The 21,366-nt window shown below is 35.5% G+C and overlaps 1 protein-coding gene across 2 annotated transcripts in view; it reads left to right on the forward strand.

Moving 5' to 3' along the window:
- EFR3A (EFR3 homolog A) overlaps positions 1-21,366 on the forward strand; it is a 163,023-nt gene that overhangs the window by 103,088 nt on the left and 38,569 nt on the right. For both annotated transcript variants that reach the window (XM_027845506.1, XM_027845507.1), the window contains 5 exons: positions 55-219; positions 6,198-6,312; positions 8,803-8,854; positions 13,224-13,396; positions 14,593-14,668. In XM_027845506.1, the coding sequence (XP_027701307.1) occupies positions 55-219; positions 6,198-6,312; positions 8,803-8,854; positions 13,224-13,396; positions 14,593-14,668 (581 nt within the window). The remainder of the gene's footprint in view (positions 1-54; positions 220-6,197; positions 6,313-8,802; positions 8,855-13,223; positions 13,397-14,592; positions 14,669-21,366) is intronic.

Raw genomic sequence — 21,366 nt, forward strand, 5'->3', positions numbered from 1 at the left:
TTAAGATCTAAATATTGGAAAAGAGCATCTATTCTTATACATGATGCTTTACAGGCCCCACAGTACTGGAAGTATTTAACACCTTATTGAAGCATTTACGTCTCAGTGTTGAATTTGAAGCTGGTGAAAGACGAGGCTCTGTCGGCAGTGTCAACATAAGCACAAGCACCAAAGATAATGATGAGAAGATTGTCCAGAATGCTATTATTCAAACAATAGGTGAGTGAACTTTACTTTCAAATGTTATTTTTTTTTTTAAAAAAATGTGATAAGCAAAGCTTTTAAGGCATAAAACTTACAAAAGAGTTTTTGAAAGAAAAATGTTAGCTTAGGCTTCAAATATTTCTCTATTTCTTTATTGGCAAAGTGATTGAAATGTTGATTTTTAAAATTTTGTGTGTATATATCTGTGTGTGTATGTGTATATATATATATATATATATATATATACTGAAAATAATTGTTATATAAAATAGACATATCAACAACAGAGCCATATTCTCATTAGAAAAACTAAACTTTTAAAATATATTTTCAGAATGAGAAAATTTACAAGGGATTACATGTGGGCCATGATTTTTTCCTCAATTGAGTGATGTTGAGTTCATAAATATTCTTTTTTTTTTTTTTTTAATTTTTAGGCAGTTGGCGTTAAGTGACTTACCCAGGGTCACAGAGCTAGTAAGTGTGAAGTGTTTAGTCTGAGGTTGGATTTGAACTCAGGTCCTCCTGACTTTAGGGCCGGAGCTCTATCCACTGCGCCACCTAGCTACCCCCCTAAATATTCTTATATGATAACAGAGCCTTATGTGGTCCTATAGCAGAGTCTTCTGAACATTTGTTGATCCTGTAAATAATTTGTATCCATTCTGAAATATTATACACATACCTGTACACACCTACACCCATACATATACACACTATATATATATGTGTATATATATATATTATTGCCGCTCATATGGGAAGTTTTCTTAATTATACCAATGACAAGCCACTTGGGATGTTTAATTAAAAAAAAAGAAGAAAAATTGAGCAAGATTTTAAATTTTTTTTATACTTCCTCCTTTACCATTAGCATGTGCTAGATTTGGTAACCTTGTTTAAGAATAATAAAGGTATCCTGACTCTGTCATTGTTTGATCACACCAAAAAATGTAAGCTCATTGATAGTTAATGATATTATTAAAAATTGATGGTTCTAGGAAATCTCAGTAAATGAGTAAATTCTGATCATTTGCTGCAAGTATAGAATCACAGAGTGGGAAGGGACCTGTGTGATCATTTAGTCTAACATCTAACTTTAAGTTAATTCCACCTGCCTCACTTCATATCAGTCAGTATTTAATCCCTATTCTTTGCCTATGTACTGGTTTCTCTTAGAGACTGATAGTATCAGTGAAGGAAATCTGTACTTGAAAGGAGAAGTCATTCATATGATAATTGAGAATTACTAGGCTTGTTTGGTTTCTGTAAGTTTCCTTTAAAGAAAGACATTTAAAGGAAAATGAAAGGCCTAAAGGTAAAAAGTCTTTAGACCTGCCTAATTCTTGGGCCTTTTGGGTGTATGGAATCTGTGAGTCGACAAGCATTTATTAAGTGTTTACTATATGCCAACACTGTGACAAGCACTGTGATAAACACATTTTTGCAGGAAAAGGCAAAAATCTGATCCAGTTCCTTAAGAAGCTCACATTTTACTGAGAAAAATAACAGATAAAACAGCTATGGAAGGTAATTTTAATGGGAAAGCTTTAGTAATTGGAGACCCATAAAAAACCTCTCGTAAAAGGTGGGATTTGAATTTAGTCTTGAAATAGGCCAGGGAAGCCTGAAGGCAGAGCTGAGGAAGGAGAGCTGCCCCAGCTTTGTGGGCAGCCAGTGAAAAGGCAGAATCAGGATATGGTATGTTAAGTTGGAGAAACACTAAATGTACCAGTGCAGAGGGAAATAAAGTATAATAAAATTAGAAAGTTAAGAAGAGGACGGTTGTGCACCGCCTTAAAAGCCAAGCAAAATTATTATGTTCGATCCTGGAGATAATTGTGAGCTACTGGAGTTTTGAGGGGGTAGGAGAAGGAAGGAGATTTGACATGATCATACATGTACTTTAAGAAAGTAGTTGATTTTGTGCTTTTTTTTTGGTGACCTCATAATCTATTTTACTTAGTGTATTTGATTTCCTGTAAATAAAGTATAACATCAAAAACAAAAAAATTAAAAATAACATCTTTGACTACATTAAGAGAGAAATAAGCTTTTGAATTAAGGAAGTGATAGCTCCGCTCTACTCTGATCTTGTTTGACCAGTTTTGAGTATTGTGTTCAGACCATGGCACTCTGTTTTAGGAAATACATTTATGTTGAAGGCACGCAGAGGAAGGTCAACAAAATGATGCCTCAAGTTCATATGATGAGAATTGGGGTTATTTAGCCTGAAACAGACTCAAAGATAATATGACAGTTGTCTTCAAATATTTTCAGGGCCCTCACCTGGAATGGGATTAGGTTTGTTCCTGGTTCTTCATATTGGAGCTAGTAGGTAAAATTTTCAAAGAAAAAAATGCAAGCTTGGCATAAGGAAAAACTTTTTAACAGAATTATTAAAAAATAAAATGGACTGTCTCAGGAAGTAATGGGTTCCTCTTCAGTGGAGGTCTCAAGCAGTCCATAAACATTTAGTAAGTTTCTACCATGTTCTAGGCACCATGCTAAATGCATGGGATAAAATGAAGGCAAAATAAAATTCTCTCAAGGAACTCATAGTCTAAAAAGTTTGAAGTCTAATGTGAAAGCAATGTGCAAAGAAATATATACTAACAAGCTTTATACAAGGTAAATTGAAGATAATTAATAGACAAAAAGCACTGGCATTGAGGGGGATTGGAAAGAATTTATTGTAGAAGGTGAGATTTTAACTTGGAATTGAAGGAAGTTACGAAGAGATGAGGGAGGGAGATAATTCCAGCAAAAAAGCCTTCTGTCAGGATATAGAATATCTCTATAAGATACAGCAAGGTGCCCAGTGTCACTGGATTGCAGAGAATGTTGGGATGAGTAAGGTGAAGATAGGAAAGGTAGTGGGGGAGTAGATTATGAAGGTTTTTGCATGCCAAAGGATTTTTTATTTGATCCTGGAGATGATAGGGAGCCACTGGAGTTTTTTGAGAAGGGGGAAGAGTGAGTAATATGGTAAGACCTATACTTGTAGGCCTTTGATAGATGAATGGAGGACAAATTGGAATGTTGAAATCCTTGAGGCAGAGAGGAGAACAACCAGTAGGCTATTTATTGCAATTGTATAGGCAAGAGATGATGAGGGCCTGTAACAAGGTGTTATCATTTCAGAGTAGAAAAGGTGGTGTTCATAATGTTTAGAGGTAAAAATGGCAAATCTTGGCAACATATTGGATGAGAATAAAGAGTCAAAGATGACAGGTTTTTAAGCTGCAGTGACTGGGAGGTGGTACTCTCAATAATAATAGGAAAATTGGAAGAAAAGGGAGATGGAGGGTATAATGAGTTCTGTTTTGGTTATGCTTTTAAGATATCTGTGGGATATCTAGTTTAAGGTGTCTAATAAGCAGTGAGAGATGCAAGACTAGATGTTCATAGAGAGGTTAGAGCTAGATAAGTGAATTTGAGAATAATTATCACTATAGATGTGGTAACTAGTTCTGTGGGAGTTAATGAGATCACCAAGTGAAATAGTATAGAGACAGAAGAGAAGAGGGCCCACGACAGAGCCTTCTGGGATACTGATGGTTAGCAGGCATGACTTGGACAAAGATCCATCAAAAGAGACTGAGAAAGAGCAGTCACTTATTAGGAGAACAACCAGAAGAGAGCATTGTTAGGAAAACCTAGAGAGAAGAAAGTATGAAGGAAAAGAGGTCAATCACCATTATCAAAAGCCACAGAGAAGTCAAGGATGAGAATTGAGAAAAGGCTGTTAATTTGTCCTAGTTAAGAGTTTTTAGTGACTTAGAGCAGTATCTTTTAAATGATGAGATCTAAAGCCAGACTATTGAGATTTTTAAAAAGTGAAAAAAAATAAAGAGGAGGCATTTGTTATAGATGACTTTCTTAAGGAGTTTAGCCATACAAGTCTTAGAGATATGGGACAATAGCTGTCGGGCATTTATAGATCAAGTGAGGGTTTTATGAGCATGATGGAGATATGGGCATGTTGGTAGGCAGTGGGAAAGCAGCCAGTAGATAGGGAGAGATTAAAGATAAGTGAGAACATAGACAAGATAAAGGATGAAATCTGCTGGGAAAATTGAAATAGAGTATACAAGGATTATTTGTACATATAGAGGGGTTTGTCTTAGTAAGAAGAAATACCACCTCATTTTGTGAGATGGGTGAAAGAGTAGATAGTAGCAGAAGACATTAAGTGATATGAGATGAGGAGGAAAGGAAAAGAGGTAGATCTATACTGACAGCCTACACAATGTTTAACCTGATTCCCATTCTCCACCCCGACTCCTAGTGCCCACCCTTTGTCCCTAACACTTTACATTTATTTTGCATGTACATAGATATATACAAGTTGTTTCTCCACAAACAATGCAATTGATGGAGTGTCATGTACCAGTAACAGAGAGAAGGCTTATTTGACTGGACCTTAGGATGTAAAGGGGATAGAAAGGTAGATTGGAGTCAATATGTGAAGGGCTTTAAAAGCCAAACAAGTTTCCTGGTTTGTTTTTTTTTTTTTGTTAAATGATCAGTAGGGAGCCCTATGAGCTTATTGAGTAAGTGGGAAGTGACAAAATCAAATTTGCATTTTAAGGTAAAATCACTTTGTCAGCTGTATGGAGGATAGATTGGAGTGAGGAGATGCTTGAGGCAGGAACATCAGTTTGGGGGCCATTACATTAGTCCTTATGAGAGATGATGAAAGTCTGAACTAAGGTGGTAGTTGTTTGAGTAGGGAGGATGGGGATGAATGAGAGATGTGGTATAGGTAAAAATAGCAAAATTTGGCAATTGACTGTGTCAGGTGTAATGAGTTGTGTGTAACAGTTTATAAATCTTGGATTGAAAGAATGGTGATTCCCTCAAAAGAGAAAAGGAAATTTGATGGTAGACAAATGGGTTTGAGGAAAAGGGAAATGAACTCTGTTTTGGACCTATTGAATTTGAAATGTCTCAAGAATTTAAAATGTTCCCTAGGCAGTTGGTGATGTGGAAATAGAAATCAAGAGAGAAATTAGGGCTGGATATGCCAAGTCTCAACTAATATCTTGTCTCCTGCAAGAAGCCTTTCTTAGTCCCCTTTAATATTGTTGTCATATTGGTGAGATTCCCTCCAGTTTATTCTGTATATGACATGTGTGTACAAAGATGTTTGCAAGTTGTTTTCCCCACTGGAAAGTGAGCTCTTTTAGGGCCACAACTCTTTGTGCCTTTCATTGTACCTTCAATACTTAATGTAGTCCTTAGGACATATTAAGTACTTAATAAATACTTGTTGACCCTATAATTATCTTCATAGAAATGATATTTAAACCATGAAAGCAGAAGAGGTCACCAATAACTGAGTATAGAGAAGGGAGAAACAAAATGTCCCCTGTCCTCAAGTAGTGTATAGTCTAAAACAGCTTCTTAAACTGCTGAAGGGGTCACAAAGTGGAAAAAATTTAAGAAGCCCTGATCTAAAGAGGGGCTATAGCATGCATATAGGTCATTACAACCTATGTACAAAGTCGTACAAAGTATAGCTTCTAATTTCTTTTTCTATTTTTAAGGCAGCAGTGGCAAGTGTCTGAGGCTGGATTTGAACTGAGGTCCTCCTGACTCCAGGGCTGGTTCTCTCTCCACTGCGCCATGTAGCTGTCCCTTTTAAATTTCTCATTAAAGCAGGGTCTCTTATCTTTTTTTTTGTTTGTTTGTTTAATACCTTCATTTTCTAGCAAAATACCTTTTTATATAGTAGGCACTTTAATGTTGAAATGAATTCAGTTGAGTAAGTCTAAATGTAATTTTGAAGAGGACAGGTATAATCATAGTGAGTGTATTATTTACTAATGAATGAAGTTAAGTAAGCATTTGATTCAGATATCTTTTAAATTGTACTGCAAAACAGAAACATATTGAGATTTTGGACATTTTAATAATTTAATTCCAGTTTTATGCACTGTTAGAAATGACAATTCTCTTCTACTAATTTTTTTTTTAATATTTTATAGGTTTTTTTGGAAGTAATTTACCAGATTATCAGAGATCAGAGATCATGATGTTCATTATGGGAAAAGTACCTGTTTTTGGAACTACCACACATACTTTGGATACCAGTCAGCTAGGGTTTGTTATTTTTCTGCTTTCTTAGACTAATAACCTGAACTTAATTTTAGGCTGATGTGCTTCTGAGGTAGAAGTAGAAAGAAAAGTAATCTTTATGTTTGTGTGGCTCACTACATAAATTTTGAGAAAAAATTTGTATTATTCTAAAATTAGTTTTAATTTTTTATTCAGGTCATCAGCCTTTTCTTTTCATCTTTATACTTTCAGTTTTGTTGCTATATTTGTTTTTACAATATAAACGTTTATACATTACTCTTGCTTCATAAGAGATCTCTTGTAACGAAGTAAAACAGTTAAGTAAAACATAATAAAAGAAGGAAAGCAAATTTCTAGTTAAAAATATACATTAATTTCTATATTATGCTCACCAGTTTAGTTGCTTAGTTAATATAGATCTAGAATGAGAACTCAGTGATCAACTAGTTACTTTTGGTCTGTTTTTTATTTCATTGACCTACGGTTGAGTAATCTCCTTCTGCTGTGTAGATCAGTGACTCTTTTGTACATGGGGCTCTGACAGATTGTGACTTACTTGCCTAGGATCACTTAGCTAGTATGTATATGTACAGATATTTGTCTATATCTGTTTATATATCTATCTGTATATCTGTATATCTATATGTATATTTACATATAGGTCCCCGGGAAGTAGGTGCTGTTATTTTACAGATGAGGAAATTGAGGCAGACAAAAGTTAAATGACTTAGCAGTGTCCTACCTAGTAAATATGTGAGGCAGGATTTGAATTCAGATCTCCCTGGTGACTCCCATGTCCAGCGTCCTATTCACTGCACCACCTGGCTGTATGTCTGTGCACATACATACAAACTTTCCTTGTAGACGTGGAATTATTCTCTTCCAGGTTTATGTCTTGAGCATACTGGCTCCATAATATTTCCTTATTGTCATTGTTTTCTTTATGTTTACTCATTTTTCCATCCATATGTTCTTTGTTATGATTTTGTTTTGGTCACTTCTAGAAGGAATGTGGACCTTCATTGTTGATTTAGATTATTCTAGGTCTTTGTAGTGAGTCCAAGAGAGGCTGGTCAGTAAGATACATCAGGACTAACTGTCTGCCAGGGGGGATGGTACATGTATAGAATGTAGAGTAGTGTTTTGGGGCAGATCAGGCCTATCTTCATGCTGTGGTCTGATCCAGAGTGTTTCTTGATCCCATTTAGTCCTAGTCTTTAAGGTTTCTGAGACCTCGTTTGGGGTCAGTGCAGCATAGCTGCAGGTTCCAGGTGTTCCTGGCTAGGTCCACCTCTCTATGTCTCAAGCTACCTCAGGCTTCCCTAGACTGCCCCATTTCCTGAACTGGAAGACTTCCAAAAAGTACACACCTAGGTTGCAAAATGCTCTTAATGGAGTTTCTTGGTTTTTTTGTTTTGTTTTGTCTTTTAAAAAATAATTTCTGGATTTTGTGCTTTAAAAAAAAATTCTTGATGGACTAGTTGTGAGAGAATATGGCTGTTCTGTTTCTACTCACTCTTCTGACTTGAGGAGAGTCTCCATTGCAAACCATTCTTTTCTTTGTTACTGATGTTTTCTGTGTCATTCTTGCTAAAATACCACAACTTTACCTATTTTATTCCTTACTTTATAACTCCTGTAGTCATGTTTATTTATATCCTTTACATCAAGTTTGAAATTCCTCTTTTTGATTGTCTTATGCTCTTTGTACAGATCATGTACAACAGAGACTTAACCCTATGATATGTACAATGAGAGTCATGGAAAAATTCCATTTTACAGATTGACCTGCTTCATTTTCAGATCTATAGCTAGAATTTGTCCAAGTGAAATGAAATATTGTTTTAGGGTTAAAAATAATGCAAATCCATAAAATTTTAACTACTTAAACCTATAATTTTAAAGTTTATAAGTAGTGAGGAGGGAAAAAAGTTAAGCTGAGTTTCTTGAATTAGTAACTGTTACCTAATGAGTTGAATTTTAAATCTTTTTTTTTCCCTAGCTGATTTTGGGTTTTGAATTTGAATGATTTTTTTTTTCTTCAAAGCAAAAGCTTTATTTCTTTTTAAATCTTGAGTCAAGCCTTTCTCTGTACATGAATAAATATGCTACTATAGGTCGAACTTATATGCAAATAGGTCACATTATGTATATATAGACATTGTAGGTATTGAAAATCCTGTTTAGGATGAATTATACATTTAGAGCTGGAAGAGACATCAAAAAAATTACCTGGAACAATGCTTTCATTTTACTGCTGAGAAAAATGAGGCCTGGAGAGATAGTTACTTGCCTGAAGTCACAATGGCAGTAAGTAGAAGAGCCATGCTTTGAACCTCTATCCTCTTAACTTCAGAGCTAGCAGTGTTTCCATCGTATTTGATATTGAGAAGCATATACAAATGTCTCTTTTTAAAGACGAGATAGTTCAAGTCAAAACATTAGTAATGTAATTAATAATAGGTAATTAAATATGTAATACTAAATTTAATACCTGGAAACTTTAAATTTTAGGGATTTGGGAACCAGACGGATTCAGATAATGTTGCTGAGATCTTTACTTATGGTAAGTAATTTGAGCTGTGTAGTGGAATGGCAGGAGAACGATCAAAGGGTATTTAAGTGAAAAGATTTGAACTTTACAAGTTTTGTAGTTTCCAACATAGAATCATAGAATGTTAGAGCTCACAGTAGTCTGTCAGTTAGTAGATAAAGAAATAAAGATTTTAAAAGTTTAGATGCCTTAAGCCCAAGATGAAATTCTGTTTATTCTCCTTTGGTGAAGAATCAGGGAAAAAAATGGCCTCCAAGATTTAATCTAGCTTCTAGTAGCAAAGTCAGGATCCTGACTCAGAGTTTATTAAAACACAGAATGACAATTTCCCTCTTATATTTAAATCAAGTTCTTTTTTTTTTTTAATAATAGTTCAAGTTGAAAGAGGGTATACATGTTACTTTAAATTGGTAAGTGAATATAATGTTTTTAGTTTAATAGCCCAGGTAATTTATTTATTAGTCAGCTTTCTTTGGCATATACTAGACTTGGAGTGTAATTTAAATTCACTTGAAAATAATTTAAAAGCAGATTAAGAAAATGAGATACCAACGAACAGATTGTAGGTAATCATGTCATTTGATTTTCTTGAAAAAGAAGGCCCTCAGTTATGAACAACTGCAGTTATAAGATCTTTCAGAAGTCACCAGGAAATGGCCAAGGAGTTTTGGGACAGATGGAACTCTTCAGTGGAGGAAGCTTGAGAAGCTTTGGTATCAGGCTGCTGCTCCTCCTGCTGCCCAAGAGGGAACTACTTTGCCCTAATCAGTGGGAGGACAAGGTAGTAAGGTTTTCAGGGTGGCTGATGGTAGGGAATGGACAGAACTCCTAAGGAGTAGAGTTGAGGAAAGTCATAGGATTTCTGCCTTCTTATCCCAATGTATTGATTATTCATTATGACCCTTAAGAATGAAACTATTTTAAGTTATAAGAACTGTACCAGTTCTGAAAGGGAATCAATTAAATGAGATCTCCCATGTTCTTAATTTTAACACCTTTTTGGGGGGCCGTTATGTCGAGGACTTTGCCATTATGGTATTTACTCCTGCTGATAAAGTTTGTAACTGGCTATAATTTATAATCTTAGAGAGATGTCTGAGATTAAAAGAAATGAAATGTGTTGTCCATAGTCTCACGGTAAGTATCCAATAGGGAATTTGAGCATGTGTTCTTAACTTCCAGTCTTTCAATTAATCGACTCTGTCATGCTGTTTCCTCACTTCATTGTCCATACATTTACTTTGGTAAATACAAATTTAAAACTGATTTAAGTCTTTAAATGAGTATTTAATAAATTCACCAAAGTGAGCATATGGGCGAAGAATTTTAAAAATCAACTGTCTAGTCAGAAAGGAGACCCTTTTTTCTTTTTAATGTAATAGTCATACTACTTGTAAATAATATGCTAGCCTATATTGTGAGTAGGCATCTTTCTTTCTCTACTTCAGAATGAAGTTATGGAAAGTTAAAGTGTAATGCTAACACAGTGTTGATGTTGACATTTTACAAGACTACATTGACAGTGAATTCACTGTTTATACTTTTTTAGGGCAGAATCAGAAAAATGGATGAGCAACCCTAGTCTGTGTATTTTCTCCATGTTTAACACAGTACTGTTGATCTGAATTGTTAGAAGTACATGAAACTTAAAATTTATTCTATATAATCTTGCAACCAGAAAAAACATTCATTGACCTTTTAAATTTGTGTTTTGGGTCCATGTCATTATAGTACACTCTCTTTTTCAATTAATAAAATACCTACTTTACTGACGGCATTTTAAGAATTTTGATATTTAAAACCTTTGGGTGTGTAAAAGTGAGATGAGTTGCATGTAACTCAGTTTGCCATCATCCCATCTCTTTTTACTTTTTCCAAATACTCATTATAGTTAAACTGTGTAAGAATAACAGTACTTTCACTATAGTTAAGTCCTTTTTAAGTTTCAAGTAACCATGTTTTCTTATTTGGTACGTTCTAATTTTATGCCTTTATTTTTGTTTCCCTCAGATATTCTATATGTTTATGGGTTCTTCAAAGAACAACTAGTAACTTTTTTTTAAAATTTTTAGTTTTCAACATTTACTTCCGCAAGATTTTGAGTTCCAAATTTTCACCCCATCTCACCCCTCCCCCCACTCCAAGATGGCATGCATTCTGAATACCCCTTCCCCTAGTCTGCTTTCCCTGCTATCTCTCCCCCCCTTCCCCTTCTATTTTCCTGTAGGGCAGGATAGATTTCTGTCCCCCCTTTCCTTTTCCCAGTTGCATGTGAAAACATTTTTTTTTTAAACATGTATTTTTAAAACTTTGGGTTCCAAATTTTCTCCCTTCCTCCCTCCCCACCCGAAGGTCTCATGAGTTTCAAATATCATCTTTTCATGCACAAATGTAAACAGTTCAACCTTAATAAGTCTCTTATGATTTTCTCTTTCCTGTTTACCTCTTCATGTTCCACTCGAGTCTTGTATTTGAAAATCAAATTTTCTATTCAACTCTGGTCTTTTCATCAAGAATGCTTGACAGTCCTCTTATTTCACTGAATGACCATTTTTTCCCCTGAAGGATTATACTCAGTTTTTCTGGGTAGGTGATTCTTGGTTGTAATCCTGTCTCCTTTGCCCTCCGGAATATTATATTCCATGCCCTGCGATCCCTTAATGTAGAAGCTGCTAAATCTTGTGTTATCCTGATTGTGTTTCCACAATACTTGAATTGATTCTTTCTGGCTGCTTGTAATATTTTCTCCTTGACCTGAGAACTCTGGAATTTGGCTACAATATTCCTAGGAGTTTTCCTTTGGAGATCTCTTTCAGGAGGAGATCGGTGGATTCTTTCAATTTCTATTTTGCCCTCTGGTTCTAAAATATCAGGACAGTTTTTCTTGATCATTTCTTGAAAGATGATGTCTAGGCTCTTTTTTTGATCATGGCTTTCAGATAGTCCAATAATTTTTAAATTCTCTCTCCTGGATCTATTTTCCAGGTCAGTTGTTTTTCCAGGGGGATATTTCACATTGTTTTCTAATTTTTCATTCTTTTGGATTTGTTTTACAGTGTCTTGATTTCTCATAAAGTCACTAGCTTCCAATTGCTCTATTCTAATTTTTAAGGAAGTATTTTCTTCAGTAATCTTTTGGACTTCCTTTTCCATTTGGCCAATTTTGCTCTTTAGGGCATTCTTCTCTTCATTGGCTTTTTGAACCTCTTTTGCCATTTTGGTTAGGCTATTTTTAAGGTGTAATTTTCTTCAGTATTTTTTTGGGTCTCCTTTAGCAAGCTGTTAACTTGCTTTTCATGATTTTCTTGCATCACTCTCCTTTCTCTTCCCAGTTTTTCCTCTACTTCTCTTACTTGGTTCTCAAAATCCCTTTAGAGCTCTTCCAAGGCCTAGGACCGATTCATATTTTTGTTAGAAGTTTTGGATGTAGGAGCATTGACTTTGTTTTCTTCTTCTGGTTGTATGTTTTGATCTTCTTTGTTACCAAAGTAAGATAATATAGTCTGACTCTTCTTGCGCTGCTTGCTCATGATCCCGGCCAATTACTTGAGTTTTAAACTCTTTGTTAAGGTAAGAGTCCTTTTCCAATGTGGAGAATGTACTGTCCCAAGCTTCGGGGGTTTGTACAGCTGTTTTCAGAGATACTTCTAGGGACCTGAAAAGTGTCAGTTCTTCCAAGGTGCTATGACAAGGGATGAGGTGTTTCCTCTCCACCGCCACACCACAACAAGCTCCACCACGCCAGTGCTCCTCCTTGCCAGCGCTCCTCGCCCCAGGACCGCCCCTCAGAACTGTGACCCAGATCCACGCACTGGCAAAGCAAGAGATTCCTGCCTAAGCCCTGGCAAAGAGATCCTTGCAATCCACCTCTGATCAGCCACTTGATTCCCCCTCAGTCTGTGGGCTCGAAGCTCAGAAGCCAGCCGCTGTCCTCGGGGTGGCTGAGATCTAGCTTCTTCTCTCACTGCAGTCACAGACTTTTCCCAGTGACCTTCTAAGTTGTCTTTGGTGTTTGTGGGTTGAGAAGTCTGGAAGCTGCCACAGCTGCCCGCGATTCAGTCTTCTGAGGCATACTCCAGGGTCGCTGTGGCCTGCGCGCCCAAGCTGAACTGCGCTTCTCTCCCAGCCCGGCTTGATATGCCTTTCTGATCAGCCATCCAGGTTGTCTTGGGCTGGAAATTTGTTTTACTGTATTTTTTTGTGGGTTCTGCTGCTTTAGAATTTGTTTAGAACCATTTTTTATAGGTATTTGGAGGGGTTTGGGGGAGAGCTTTAGCAAGTCACTGCTTTCCCTCTGCCATCTTGAACTAGTAACTTTAAAAAGTGTTTTGGAAAAGAGGAAATATTTTGTAATAAGCGTGCAAGTTTATACTATTCTTAGGTAACATCTGGATACAAAGCTAAGACCATTGTTACTGCACTACCTGCCCCATTTCTTGATCCTTTACTATCGCCATCTCTCATGGAAGACTATGAACTGAGACAGCTGGTCCTGGAAATATTGCATAACCTAATTGATCGACATGACAATCGGGCAAAACTTCGAGGAATCAGGTAATTTCACACTTTAAAATTGGTTTAATTAATGTATTTTCTACATTAACATTTTTTTTTTTTTTGGGCTAGGCAATGGGGTTGAGTAACTGGCCCAGGGTCACATGGCTAGTAAGTGTCAAGTGTCTGAGGCTGGATTTGAACTCAGGTCCTCCTGACTCCAGGGCCAGTGCTCTATCCACTGTGCCACCTACTTGCCCCTACATTAACATTTTAAAGATTATTTTAAATTAAATGATTAGGTAGGAGAGATTATTCTAAGACTGCAGATTCTTAACCTGGAGTCTATGCAGCCCCTTTGGGGTCAAAATCTACTCTTTTGGGTAGATCTCAGGAGTTCTATGAACTTGAATGGGAAAACAATTACATCTTTATTTTCATTAATCTTTGATTTCCTTTGTAATTATATGTATTTTATTTTGTTTGTCTAAAAACAATCTAAGGAGTCCATAGATTTGATCAGATTGCCAAAGGGGTTTATTATACAAAAAAGTTCAAGATCCCCTTCTCATAGACCCTTTGGGTTTCAAAAAATATAACCTGTCTTTCACTTAATTGAGATATAATGAGTTGTTTTCATAGTAATTATAATAATTGAAAGTTGTATTGCTTTAAATTAGTTAGTGGTCTTTACATACGTTATCTTATTAGAGCTTTACCATACCTTTGAGATAGATACTCTCAGTATCATTACCATTTTATAGAGGGAGAAGTTGAGATTCAGTTAAGTTAAATGATATTTCTCACTGCTAGTACATGTCAAAATTGAGATTTGAATCTGGACTCTTCTTGACTGCGGCATTCTGTTCACTACACCAGGCTGCCTCCTGTTAATTCATTTTAAAATGGCAATATGCTTTAGAGATAGACCATTCCATGTTTCAGCACTAATGTCTTTGAATAGCTACTAGCTTATCCACATAATCACAGTCTAATTTTTGCTTTTACCAAAGTCTGATTTTACTTTGAAAATAATAATGGTCTTATGATTGAGTTAATGCTACTTTTGTGGTTCATGTCATGAAAATTTTCTGTAGAATACTGTTATTAAATGCAGACATAATTGAAATGGAAATTGATGTAAGAATGTTGAAATAGTTCAGACATTTTCACAGCTGTTTTCTCACATGTGACATTTTGATATAATTAAATGTGTCATAATATTTTATTAAAATATGTATTTCTTGTTTCCATAGAATCATACCAGATGTAGGTGACCTTAAGATAAAAAGAGAAAAAATTTCCAGGCAAGACGCAAGTTTCATGAAAAAGGTGAGAATTTTTATTATAGAATGGTACATAAATTAAGTTATAAATATCTATTTTGGACATTTTCACATTAATATAAAAAGAAAATCTTAGCATTTTAAGTTACCATAGAGGTCAACCAGTCCAACGTTTTTTCCAGTATATAAATCTCATCTGTAGTATTCTTGATTGTTGGTCATCTCTCTCCCCTGCTTGAACGTTTAATAACTGGAATTTGCTCTGTCACAAAGCAATTCATTCTATTTTTGGATAACTGTAATGGTTAGAAAAATCTTCTATATATTTAACAATGATCCACCTCCTTTTTTTTCATCTTCTGTGCCCTGGAGCTATTCAAATTATTTTAAGTCCTTTTCCACATGTCGCCCTTCGAATAACAGTAATGTTTCTCTGTAGTCTTCTCTTCTCCAGGTTGAACATTTTAATTGTTCATTTATTTTTAGGGAAAATTCCTAACAAGGCTTTGTTAGAGGTTAGCATGTAGTTAATGTCTTTTTTTTTCTTTACACTTTTATTTGTCCTTGGTTAATTTTTTTTCCCTTTTAGCAAAAAATAATAAGAAGAAATAAATGTGGCATAGAGCTATCGATTTCTTATTCCTTCTCTTTAATCCTTTGTAGTACTTATATTCTACAGCCACCTATCCTGGGGCTCATCATTTAATCAGTTTCTGTTTTTGGCTACTCATAGCCACTAGGTATCAGTCTTTCCTGTGAGTGAACTGAGACTAAAATTTGCTTTCTCCTTTCTAGTACCTCACTTCTTCCAGAACACTAAAAAAAAATTCAATTCAGAAAGCATTTAGCATGTAAAAGAATGTAAAATTACGTAGGGGAATTGGTTAGATGGATAGATAGGTACTTACTTTTAGAGTATCCAGATGTATAAAACCTCCCCTTTTCAGTGAATTTCATTTAATGCAATTAAGACTTCTGGGAACTTCCTTACCCCCAGGGCATTCTTTGCTATTTCTAAGTCAACAGAATTTCCTTGGTAATCCTATTTTAGACAAATACTCATCCATTCCTTCATTCTTGAAACCATACTATGTGCAATTGCTCCTATAAGCCAGTTGCTTAGGTAAAACCAGTATGAATAAGGAGCATGGTATAATGAAGAGTATGATGGCCCAGGAGTCAGAAGGCCTGAGTTTCGACAAGCAGTCAGTCATCCAGCCTTTGCTTAAAGAAGCTGACTAAAGAGGAGAACCCACTGACTCTTAAGACAGGTCATTCTGCTGTGGAACTGATATTCTTATCAATTTGTCTATGTACTTGAAGCATAAATTTACCTCTTTGTACCTGCCAGTCAGTTGGTCAGCAGGCATTTATTAGTCTCCTGTTATGTATCAGACATTGAGCCATCCATTTATCCTAGTTTTCCCAAGTAGAACAAGTCAAGTCCTTCTTCCAAATGATAGCTATTTAAGTATTTTTGACAGGATTATGAAGCCAAAAGATCTAGGGAATGTTGTAGCTTGCCAAGATTTTAGCAAAACATTTAAAGTCTTATTCCTTTTTTATGGATAAGATGGAGGTGAGCTAGACAGTAGTACAATTCAATTGATTTGAAATTGGTTGTCTGTCTGGACTTGATAAGTGTAGACATATTAATAGTTGATGTCACTTTGGTTTTGTTTTCTCTTTCTTCTTTTTTTCCTTTTTTCCTCCCATTCTTCCTTCCTTCCTTCCTTCTTTCCTTCCTTTCTTTCTTTTTTTCATACAACACCCATTATACATATGAAGACATGCAAAACATTTCCACATTAGCCATGTTGTGGGATGAAGGAGAGGGGGGACAAGAAAAATAAAGAAAATATGCTTCAGTGTCCACACAGAGTTCATCACTTTTCTCTCTGGAGTGGAATTGTCATGGATCATTGTATTGATCAGAGTAAGTCTTTCACAGTTGATTATCCTAACAATATTGTTATTACTGTGTATAGTGGTCTCCTAGTTCTGCTCACTTCATTTGTATCAGCTTATGTAAGTCTTACCAAATTTTTCTGAAACCATCCTACTTGTTATTGTTTACAGCACAATAGTTTTCCATCACAATCATATAACAGAATTTGTTCAGCTATTTCCAGGTGATGGGCATTCCTTCAAGTTCCACCCTAAAATATTTTTGTACAAATAGATCCTCTTCCTTTTTTATTTGATCTTTTTAGAGTGCCAGCTTAATAGTAGTACTACTGAGTCAGAGGTACGCCCAGTTTTATAGCCATTTGGACATGGTTCCAAATTGTTCTCTAGAATGATTAGATCACTTCACAATTCCACTAAACGACACACCTATTTTTCCACATCCTCTCTAGCATTTCACATTTTCCTTTTCTGTCATGGTGGCCAATCTGATAGGTATGAGGTTGTATCTCAGAGTTGTTTTAATTTGCATTCTCTGATTATTAGTGGTTTAGAACATTTTTCATATGAATGGTGACAGCTTTGATTTTTTCTGGAAACTGCTTCTTTTTAACCATCTGTCAATTAGGGAGTAACTTATTTTTCTAAATTTGGCTTAGTTTCCTATATATTTGGGAAATGAAACCTCTTATCCCTATAAATTTGAGAAATGAGACCTCTGCTTCAATTTCCTCTCCTGTTTTCTGCTTTCATTTTAATTTTGGATGCCTTGGTTTTGTTTGTGCAAAATCTTTTTAATTTCATGTAATCAAAATTACCCATTTTACTTCCTGTGATCCTCTCTCTCTCTTGTTTAGTTATAAACTCTTCTCTTATTCATAGATACATCATATACATTTTTTTCTGTGATTGATGTCACTTTGGAAAGAGTTCTCTAGTGGAGGATTCCTGTTGTAGTTGGCTCTGCTGTATATTATTTTATCAGTGACTTAATTGAAGGTGTAGAATGAATACTTTTCAAATTTGTAGTTGTCTAAAAGCTAGATGGGTTAAAATACAGGTGGGATAAGACAAAGAGAACTCTACAGGCTGTAGCCTGTGGTCTAGTTAGCCAAATCTAATGACGTTAAATTAATAGGAATAAATGTAAAGTCTTAAAGTTGTATTAAAAATTAATTTCACGTGAGGTTGAGGGAAATGGAGTGTGGTCAGTCAGTAAACGTTTGTTGTTGTTGTTGTTGTTGTTGTTGTTATCATCATCAGTCATGTCTGACTCCTTGTGACAATGTGGACTATAGCATGCCAAACCCTTCTATCCTGTACTATCTCCTAAAGTCTGTACAAGTTCATGTTTGTTTTTTTGTTTTTTATGACACTGTCTTTCCATTTCATCCTCTTCCATACTGTTTTCCTTTTGCCTTCAATCTTTCCCCACATGAGTCTTTTCCAATTAGTCCTGCGGCCTAAGTTTTTAAGCTTTAGCTTCAGTATTTGACCTTCCAGTGAAAACCTTGAATTAATTACTTTAAGTATTGATTGATTTGATCTACTTGCTATCCAAGGGACTCTTAAAAGTCTTCTCCATCACCATAGTTCTGAAGTGTCAATTCTGTAGCATTTGCCTTTCCTTATAATCTAATTCTCACAACCATACCGGAAAAACCATAGCTTTGACTATATCGAACTTTGTCATCAAGGTGATGACTCTGCTTTTTAGTATGCTGTCCAGATTTGCCATAGCCTTCCTCCTAAGGAGCAAGCATCTTTTAATTTCATGGCTACAGTCACTATCTGCAGTGATCTTGGAGCCCAGGAATATAAAATCAGGCACGGCTTCCATTTCTTCTCCCTCTATTTACCAAGAAGTGATGGGACCAGTTGCCAAGATCTTAGCTTTTTTTTTTAATGTTAATCTTCATGACAGCTTTTGCATTCTCCTCTTTCATTCTTATAGAGAGGCTTCTTAATTCTTTTTTCTTGCCATAAGAAGGGTATCATCTGCATATCTGAGATTGCTCATATTTCTGCCACCAACCCTGATTCCGCATTTTGATTCGTCCAACCTGACATTCCACGTGATATAGTCTGTATATAAGTTAAATGAACAAGGTGACACCAAATAGCCTTGTCATACTCGTTTTCCTTGTTCCATGCTCACTTCCAACTATTGCCTCATGGCCCATATACGGGTTTCTCATGAGACAAGTAAGATCACCTAATACTCCCTTCTCTTGAGGATTTGCCACATTTTGTTGTAATTCACACAGTCAAAGACTTTAGTGTAGTCAATGAAACAGAAGTAGATGGGCAGAGATAATGGAGTGGCTTTCTTTTGCCTTCTCTAGCAGATCACTTTTTAGCATAATTCTCCACTATAACCACTCATCTTGGGTAACCTTTCACAATACAGTTCATCTTTTCATTGAGCCATGCACAATACTGTTCATCGTTTCATTAAGCTATGCAAGCCCCTCTGCTACAACAAAGCAGTGATCCAAAAGGGGACACATTTATTAAGTGCTTCCTATTTATCAGACACTGTCCCAACTGCTGAAGGTACAGAAAACAGCAAAAGACAGTCCCTGTCCTCAAGGAGCTCACAATCTAATGGGAGAGACAACATATAGACAACTATGTACAAACAAGACATAAACAAAACAAATTGGAAATAATCATTAGAGGTAAGGCACTAGATTTACAAGGGATTTGGAACAACTTCTTAGCTGATTATTTAGAAAGAATCTGGCTGTAGAACACAATGGGCAGGAGTTTTAATTTAGATTCAATTCCTTATAAGGTTGGGTGGGGAAGCAATACCTAGATTGAGGAGAATGTTAGTCCTATGTACTGTTAATAGTCCTGTCCTTCTGAGGCTGATCCTTGAAATAAGGACTTTAGAATAGGGGGGAAAACTCTGGATCTCCCCATATCATTGGTTATTAATAATCATGTCGCTTATAGGAATGCAAGGCTATTTCAGTATTAGGAAAAATATCAGCATAATTGACCATATTAAAACAAAACCAACAGAAATCATATGATTGTAGCTATAGATACAGAAAAAGCTTTTGGCAAAATACAAACTCATTCCTATTAAAAATGCTGGAAGCATAAGAATCAATGGAACTTTCATTAAAATGATAAGTAATATTTATCTAAATCCATCAGCAAACATTAAAGAAAGAGTAAAAAATAGTATAGACCAACATCTCACATGGTATACCAAGATAAAGTCAGAATGGGTACGTGATGGGGCAGCTAGGTGGCGCAGTGGATAGAGCATCGGCCCTGAAGTCAGGAGGACCTGAGTTCAGATCCAGCCTCAGACCAAACACTTGACACGTACAAGCTGTGTGACCCTGGGCAAGTCACTTAACCCCAGTTGCCTTTAAAAAAAAAAAAGGCAAAAAAAAAAAATGAGTACATGATTTACACATAAAGGGTGATACCGTAAGCAACTTTGGAGACTATTGAATAGTTTACCTGTCAGATATATGGAGAAGGGGAAAATTTACGATCAAACAAGAGATAGAGAACATTATAAGATGTAAAATGGATAATTTTGATTTATTAATTATTTTTTGCAAAAAATAATTAATAAATCAAAATTATCCATATGCAAAACCAATGCTACCAGAATTAGAAGGAATGAAGAAAACGAGGGGAAAAATTTTATGATAAGTATCTCTGATAAAGGCCTCATTTCTCTAATATATAAGAACTGAGTCAAATTTATAAGAATACAAGTCATTCTCCTGTTTATAAACGGTCAAAGAATATGAACAGACAATTTTCAGACAAAGAAATCAAAGCTATCCAGCTCTTTTTGTGGTGGGAAAGAATTGGAAATTGAGAGGATGCCCATCAACTGGGGAATGACTGAGCGAGTTGTGGTATGTGAATGTGATGGAATACTATTGTACTATAAGAAATGATGAACAGGCTGACTTGAGAAAAACCTGGAAAGACTTGTATCGTCTGATGCTGAATGAAGTGAGCAGAACCAAGAGAACGTTGTACACAATAACAGCCACGTTATGTGATGACTAATATTGATAAACTTAATCCTTCCTGGCAATACAAGGATCTAAGACATCTCCAGAGGCCTTGTGATGGAAAATGCTATCCATATCCAAAGAAAGAACTATGGAAGTCGAATAACTGTTTTTTTTTCTCTTCTGTTGAGTTTTGTTTCCTCTTTCTGATGGTTCCTCCTATTGGTTTTAATTTTTACTTACAACATCACTAATGTGAAAATATATTTAATATGAATGTAAATGTATAACCTATATCAGATTGTGTGCCGTCTTGGGGAGGGTGGTGGGGAGGAAGGGGGAGAAAAATTTTAAACTCAAAAGCATATGGAAATGATTATTGATAAATCAAAATAAATTAATAAAAAAAGAAAAAAGAAATCAAAGCTATAGGTCATATGTCATATGATAAATTGTTCTAAATCACTATTGATTAGAGAAATGCAAATTAAAATAACTCTAAGATATCTCCTCATACTTATCAGATTGGTTAAGATGACAGAAAAGGAAAATGATAAATGTTGGAGGGGATGTGGGAAACTGAAACATTAATACACTTTTGGTGGAGTTGTGAACTGATTCAACCATTCTGGAGAGCAATTTGAAATTATACCCAAAGGCTATAAAACTGTATATACCCTTGGCTCTATTTGTGCAAAAATATTAACAGGAGCTCTTTTTTGATAGGTAAGAATTGGAAATTGAGGGGATGCCCATGTGTTGGGGAATGGCTGAACAAGTTGTGGCATATGATTGTAATGGAATAATTTTGTGTTGTAAGAAATGATAGGTTGGATGATTT

This window comes from Vombatus ursinus, unplaced genomic scaffold, assembly GCF_900497805.2.
Source record: "Vombatus ursinus unplaced genomic scaffold, bare-nosed wombat genome assembly UNPS02014973.1, whole genome shotgun sequence".
Lineage (NCBI taxonomy): Eukaryota > Metazoa > Chordata > Mammalia > Diprotodontia > Vombatidae > Vombatus > Vombatus ursinus.